The 7,627-nt window shown below is 48.4% G+C and overlaps 1 protein-coding gene across 1 annotated transcript in view; it reads left to right on the plus strand.

Moving 5' to 3' along the window:
• Positions 1 to 7,300: 7,300 nt before the first annotated feature.
• Positions 7,301 to 7,627, plus strand: part of Cnnm3 (cyclin and CBS domain divalent metal cation transport mediator 3) — a 25,506-nt gene continuing 25,179 nt past the window's right edge. Inside the window, exon 1 of the mRNA XM_013019726.1 lies at positions 7,301 to 7,624. Within this exon, the coding sequence (XP_012875180.1) occupies positions 7,301 to 7,624 (324 nt within the window). The remainder of the gene's footprint in view (positions 7,625 to 7,627) is intronic.

Here is a 7,627-nt window from a genome sequence, read left to right on the forward strand (position 1 = left end):
GTAAGTGTATAGCTTGCCTGTTTCAGTTGTCCATATTAACATCTATGGCAGATAGAAGTGACTGTCGTTTGTAACGGCCAGGGGCAATAAAGTGTTATAGGACTCTTTAGCAAGGAAAACTGTAATTTACAAAACACTTATAATTAAGGCTATTGTCACAGGAGTTGGAGAGTGGCAGCTGCTGGTAGACATATAGGGCAAATGTTCTTAAGTGCCACAGCAGGAATCCTGTAAATTAGGTGACTTTGGTCTTTTCGTGTGGATGCTAAAGGAGGCAGAGCTAGAAAGAATAATTGTCAGCTAGGCATCAGTCTGTAATCTTACCTATTCAAGAAGCTGAGATCTGAGGTAGTTAAAAGCCAGCCCACGCAGGAAAGTCCGTGAGACTCTTTAACTTTCAGAAACCTGGAAATGGCACTTCAGTTCAAGTGATAGAGTGCTTGCCCTGAGCTGAAGAGCTGAGGGACAGCACCCAGGCCCAGAGTTCAAGCCCCACGACTGGCGGGGGAAAAAAAAAAAGAATAAAAATTGCCTATCTCTTTGGAACATGAGAATGGACAAACTTGATCAGATATGTGTAATGGTATTATTACATTAGTTGTCTCTTTGTCCATACCGATAGGCTGGTATGGTTTCAAGGTTTGGCATGTACGTCCTCTGAAGAGCTTGATGGAGGATTATCTTGTAGCTTCCATTCTCAGAATTGCAGCTGTGGAATCCTCAGCACACACATCATATGGCCTAGTGTGTGCTGTCCAGTGCACAAATGGAAAGGGCACTAGCAACCAAGACTTAACAGCCAACAGACTGGTGTTTGAAAAGGAGGTACTCAGAGCCAGGTGTGGCAGTGCATGTCTTTAGTCACAGCACTTAGGAGACTTGAGGCAGAAGATCCCAAGTTCAAGGCTAACCTGAGTTAAAATAATGAGAAAGCCAGGCGCTGGTGGCTCACGCCTGTAATCCTAGCTACTCAGGAGGCTGAGATCTGAGGATCTCGGTTCAAAGCCAGCCCGGGCAGGAGAGACCGTGAGACTCCTATCTCCAATAAACCACCAGAAAACCGGAAGTGGCGCTGTAGCTCAAGTGGTAGAGAGCTCGCCTTGAGCTGAAGAGCTCAGGGACAGCGCCCAGGCCCAGAGTTCAAGCCCCACGACCGACAAAAAAAAAAAAAAAATAATAATGAGATCCTGGGCTGGGAAGGTGGCTCAGTGGTAGAGCGCTTGCCTTGCATGCCTGAGGCCCTGGGTTCGATTCCTCAGCACCACGTAAGCAAAAAGAAAAAAGCCGGAAGTGGCGCTGTGGCTCAAGTGGTAGAGCACTAGCCTTGAGCTGAAGAGCTGAGGGACAGAGTCCAGGCCCAGAGATCAGACCCCACAACCGGACCCCCCCCCAAAAAAAAAGAAACATAAAAAATGAGATCCTGTTTCTCAAAAAAGAGGAGAAAGCTTAGCACCTGTGGCTCATGTCTATAACCCTAGCTACTCAGGAGGCTGAGAATAGCAGTTCAAAGTCAGCTTGGGCATGTAAGTCCATGAGAAGCTATCTCCAATAAACTACCAGAAAACTGGAAGTGGCACTTTGGCTCAAGTGGTAGAGCACTAGTCTTGAGCCAAAGAGCTCGGGAACAGTGCTCAGGCCCAGAGTTCAAGCCCTATGACTGACATGGAAGAAAAAAAAAGAGAAGGAAAGAAAAGAAAAGGGAAGCAATTAGGGAGACATCAAATGAAAGAGGGTTGTTAGATGTAGTAGCAAAAGTTATGCACAGACGGACATTCCATTCCAAAAACGTTTAAGCCCCTGCTGTGTGCCAGCTACTGCCAACTCCTCAGTGAACTTCCTAAAGAAGACCACCGCCACTCCCCAATACCCCACCCCAACCCCAGCCCCACACCAGGGAGAAAATCACACAAGTGACTTTTTACTTGCTATCTCTTTTTGAGACACTTCTCCCAAATCTTTGTGAGGTTCCTCACTTCATTTAAATTTCTGTTCAGATGTGGTGGGGATATAGCTCAGTGGTACAGCTTTGCTTAGCATTTGTGAAGCCCTAGGTTCTAAGCCTTCCCTAATTATCCTATCTAAAACTGAATCATCTCAATCTCTTGGTTTCCTAGCTTACCTTTTTTCCTCTAGTATTCACTGCTAAAAATTTAAATGCAGACCTGTGTATTTTTTGCTGTTCCCCAGTTTCATGAGGGCAAGGGCTTTATCTTATTCCACCACAGTCCTAGCATTACAACAGTACCTATGTTGTACGGGCACACAAGGAGGAAACACTTGTTGGATAAATGAAAATAAGGTAAGTACTACCTATTCTGGGGGTTGGGGGAAGCAAATAGCTCCAATAACCTTGACTCAAACTAGTCAGCAAGTCAGGAAATATCATTTAGAGGAAAGGACATTTGAGTTAAGCCTTCAGAGATATGTAGGAGTTACTTAGCCAGTGAGGTTTCACCCAATAGCTATGAGAGTTTGTTTGTTTTGAGGCAGGGTCTCACTTTGTAGCAGACTGGTCTTAAATTTAAAATCGTCTTGCCTCAGCCTCCTAAGTGCTGGGTTTATAGGCATATACCACCATGTCCAGCAGAGCTATGAATCTCAAACTGAAGAATAAATATTTAAGCCAGCATGTTGGAAGCTAGCCCCTGCAAAGTTAATAGATAATTTATCTCAAAAAGATAAAAAGCTGTGCTGGTGGCTCACAAGCCTAGGCCTGTAATCCTAGCAACTTAGGAGGCTGAGCTCTGAGGATTGTGGTTTGAAGCCAGCCTGGGCAGGAAAGTCTGTGACATTCATCTTCAATTACCAAAAAAAAAAAAAAAAAGGCTAGAAGTGGAGCTATGGCTCAAGTGGTAGGTAGAGTGCTAGTTTTGTTGTTGTTTTATGAGCAATTGTTTTGAACATAAAAGCTTAGTGCCCAGACCCTGAGATCAAGCCCCAAGATTGGCACTAAAAAATAAAGACAAAAACAACACTACAAGATAAAAACAAAAGCAAGATTTAAAAATGTGGCTCAAGCTGAGTGCCGGTAGCTCATGCCTGTAATCCTAGCTACTCAGGAGGCTGAGATATGAGGATCACAGTTCAAAGCCAGCCAGGGCAGAAAAGGCCAGGAAACTCTTATTTCCAATAAACCACTAGAAAACTGGAAGTGGTGCTGTAGCTCAAGTGGTAGAGTGCTAGCCTTGAGCTGAAGAGCTGAGGGACAGTGCCCAGGCCCAGAGTTCAAGCCCTATGACTGACCCAAAAAAAAAAAAAAAGTGGCTCAAGTACTAGAGTACTAGCTTAGCATCAATGAGGCTCTCCATCCAATTCCTACTACAGTAGTAATAACAATAAATAGATAAAAAGTAGAAATGTCTTTTGGTAGTACCAGATTTTGAACTTGGCCTCACACTTGCTCAGCTAGTATTCTACCAATTGAGTCACATCTCCAACTCTGCTTTTATTTTTGTTCTGATCTTGGCCTGGGTGCTATTCCTGAATTTTTGTGCTCAAGGCTAGTAATCTACTACTTGAGCCACAGCTATACTTCTGGCTTTTGGTATTTTACTGAAGAGTCTCAGAGACTTTCCTGCCTGGGCTGGATTTGAACTGTCATCCTCAGATTTCCACCTCTGAGTAGTTAGGATTACAGGTGTGAGCCACTGGGACCTGGCATTTTTTTTGTTTTTTTTTGGTTGGTTGTGGGTCTTGAACTCTGGGCCTGGGCTCTGTCCCTCAGCTCTTCAGCTCAAGGCTAGTGTTCTACTGCTTGAGACACAGCACCACTTCTGGTTTTCTAGTGGCTTATTGGAGATAAGAGTCTCACGGACTTTCCTGCCCGGGCTGGCTTTGAATCGTGATCCTCAGATCTCAGCCTCCTGAGTAGCTAGGATTACAGGCATGAGCCACCTGCCTCAGCCTGGCATTGTTTTCGAGAGGGAGTCTCCAACATTTCTGCCCCAGCTGGCTTTAAGCCTTGATCCAACAGCTCTCAGCCTTTTTTTTTTGTCAGTTGTGGGGCTTGAACTCTACCACTTGAGCCACAGTGCCACTTCCGGTTTTCTAGTGGTTTTTATTGGAGATAAGAGTTTCATGGACTTTCCTGCCTGAGCTGCCTTTGAACTTTGATCCTCAGATCTCAGCCTCCTGAGTAGCTAGGATTACATGCGTGAGCCACTGGCACGGCACCCAGCTGCACTCAGCCTCTTGAGTAACTAGAAATACAGATATAAACTGCTGTCTACCAGCTTTTAAAATGTCTTGGTATAAGTGATCAGTAAAACTATAGCTATGACTAACCAACCAGCAGTGGGTTAAAAAATGAGACAAAGGGGCTGGGAAGGTGGCTCAGGGGTAGAGTGCTTGCCTTGCATGCCTGAGGCCCTGGGTTCGATTCCTCAGCACCACATAAGAAAAAAGAAAAAAGCCGGAAGTGGCGCTGTGGCTCAAGTAGTAGAGTGCTAGCCTTGAGCTGAAGAGCTGAGGGACAGCGCCCAGGCCCAGAGTTCAGGCCCCATGACCGGACGCAAAAAAAAAAAAAAAGAAAAAGAAAAAAAAAATGACACAAAGGCCAGGTGCAGGTAGCTCATGCCTGTAATCTTAGATACTCAGAAGGCTGAGATAGGAGGACTGCAGTTCAAAGCCAGCTCAGGTAGGAAAGTCTGTGAGACTAATGTCAAGTTAACCACAAAGAAGCCACAAGTAGAATTGTGGCTCAAGTGGTTGAGCAATAGCCTTGAGGAAAAGCAGCTCAGGGATAGTGCCCAGACCCCAGGACCAGCACACACGCGCGCACGCGCACGCACACACACACACACACACACACACACACACACACAGCATAACACAAGGAAAACCTCTGAGCATCTTTGTCTTCTTAGTCCTAGATTCTTTGTATCTTTAGGTATTAGTAGTTTAAATAATTAGTATTTTCAACGCTTGATCCAATTTTTCTTCTATTGAGTTTTTCCCTTTAAAAAATTCACTATGGTTGTTTTCAAAGCAAGATTGAGAGCATGGAAGAAGGTGACTTGCCAAAGGCAAGAGTTTGTATTTCTAACTCCACAGGGATTTCCTTCCTTTCCTCTAGAACTGTTCTTTGCTAGTTAATGACTTCAGGCACATGACTCATTTGGGTCACATCATCTGTTCTATCTCCAAGTCAGCATTTTATCTTGACCTGGAGAGGAAGAAGTGATCACTGGATGGCAGAGTCCAGTATAAAGCTTACACAATCTTTTTTTCTTTAGAGGAGACAGGACAATCCTGTGCAACGCCCTAGTCATGTCATTATTGCTTCAGGTGGTGGCTTATTCTGTAGACTGTGAGAAGGCAGGCAATGGTAGGGCACCATAGCAGCCTGGAAACACATAAAACTCATGTGCAGTGAGCGCCAAACATTCCACAAGCAAATTGTTTATAAAATAAGGGCATTAGCTGGGCATCAGTGGCTCATATCTGTAATGCTAACCATTCAGAAGGCTGAGATCTGAAGATGGTGATTTGAACCATCCTGGCAGGAAAGTCTATGAACCTTTTTAATTTTTTTGTGCCAGTCATGGGGCTTGAACTTAGGGTCTGTGCACTATCCCCGAGCTCCCTTTTTTGCTCAGGGCTAGCACTCTACCACTTGAGCCACAGCACCACTTCTGGCTTTTTTTTTTTTTTTTCTGTTTATGTGGTAGTGAGGAATCAAACCCAGGGCTTCATGCATGCTAGGCAAGCACTCTACCACTAAGCCACATTCCCAGCCAAGTCTATGAAACTGTTGTTGTTGGTCTGGGGCTTGAACTCTACCTAGGTGCTGTCCCTCAGCTCTTCAACTCAAGGCTAGTGCTCTATCACTTGAGCCACAGCGCCACTTTCAGTTTTCTGGTGGTTTATTGGAGATAAGAGTCTCACAGACTTTTCTGAGCTGTCTGGCCTTGAACCACGATCCTCAGATCTCAGCCTCCTGAGTGGCTAGGATGACAGGCGTGAGCCACCAGCGACCGGCAAAAACTCTTATCTCCAATTAACCAGCAAAAAGCAGGAAATGGAGCTGTAGCTCAAGTGTTAGCTTTGAGTGAAAAAGGTACAGTGCCCAAGCGTTGAGTGAGTTCAAGTCCCAGTACTGGCATACACATACAAAAATAAGGGAATTTTTGTCCTGAATCCTCTTAAGGACTGGGAGTGGAATGAGCAGATCTAGAAATTCCTGACAGAGCTGCAGCTTCATAGCACGGCTAGAATGGTGACTGGGGTGTTAGGTTGCATCAGAACTCAACATCCATGCTGAGTCTGGGAGCTTCATTTTTCTCCCGTAAGATACTCATTATATGAAGCCGCTGTGAGGATTCAGTGAAACGGGCTCTGGGCCTTGAACTCGGGGCTTGGGCGCTGTCGCTGAGCTGTTTTGCTCAAGGGGCAGCTCCACTAATGGCTTTTTGGGGGTGGGGGATGAGGTGTAGTTCTTTGGCGATGAACATCTCACCGACTTCCTCCTGCTGGGGCTGGCTTTCAACTGCGATCCTCAGATCTCTCTCTCCTGAGGAGCTACGGGTGTGAGCCACGAGCGACCGGATACACCACCGTGCTTTCTGTGGTTGTTGATTCTGTTTCTGTCGGTCATGGGGCTTGAACTCAGGGCTCGGGCGCTGTTCCTGGAGCTTTTTCGCTCAAAGCTAGCGTTCTGCCATTTTGAGCCATTCCGCCACTTGCGGATTTTCTGGTGATTAAGTGCGGATGAGCCTCTCTCGGGCTTTTCTTCGATCCGCGACCCTCAGATCTCAGCTGACCGGCAAGAGCCACCGGCGCCCCGATAAACTAGCTTTGTATGTTGGTGCTTTTACTAAGGGTCTCTCCGGTGGGACCTCAGTTACGCCGTCCCCAATGGCTTCTAGAAAGCCATCCCTAGTTCCTGGAGGACCTTTAAAATAAAAAGAAACCACATGCTTTCCGCATACGTATCTTCAGGGCAACTTCAGGCGCGCCACGACCCGCGCTGAATCCAGAGCTCCGTACCAACCTCGGGCGCGCGGAGTCGGAGGCCCCCTCAGGGCCCACAGCCCGGCTCACCACTCGGCGTCCCCAGGCGCGGGCCACAGCTCGCTCAGGGACCACAGCTACCCAGGCGGGCCAAGGGCCCCACGCCCCCGGCCCGCCCCGCGCCGCTTGTTTACTCCCTGGCGCAGCCTAGCCCGACCCCCAGGGCCCGCCCTCATCCGCCGCTTATTGGCTGATGGGGAGAAAAGGCGGGCGATGATTGGCCAGGGGAGGCGGAGGCGCGGGGCGAGCGGGGTAGGCTGCGCGACAAGCCGAGAGGGGGCTGCGGGCGATGGCGGCGGCTGCAGCTGCGGCCGGTCGGCTAGGCTGGGTGCTCGCGGTGTTCTACCTGGGCAACGCCGCGGGGGAGGTGGCGCCGGGCCCGCGACTGCTAGGCTTCTGCCTGGAGGAGGTGGGCTCCGGGTGGGTGCGCGGAGAGGCCTCTCCAGAGGCCACCTTCCGCCTGCGCCTCTTTGGCTCGGGCTTGGCCAACAGCTCTTGGACCTGGGTGGCCCCTGAAGGGGCCGGCTGCCCTGAGGGCGGGCTGGCTGTGTCGCCCGAGGAGGCGGTGCCCCCTCCGGGCGAGTGGCGCGCGTTGCTGCGTCTGCGCGCTGAGGCC

This window comes from Dipodomys ordii, unplaced genomic scaffold (genome assembly GCF_000151885.1).
Source record: "Dipodomys ordii isolate 6190 unplaced genomic scaffold, Dord_2.0 Scaffold47, whole genome shotgun sequence".
Taxonomy (NCBI): Eukaryota; Metazoa; Chordata; class Mammalia; order Rodentia; family Heteromyidae; genus Dipodomys; species Dipodomys ordii.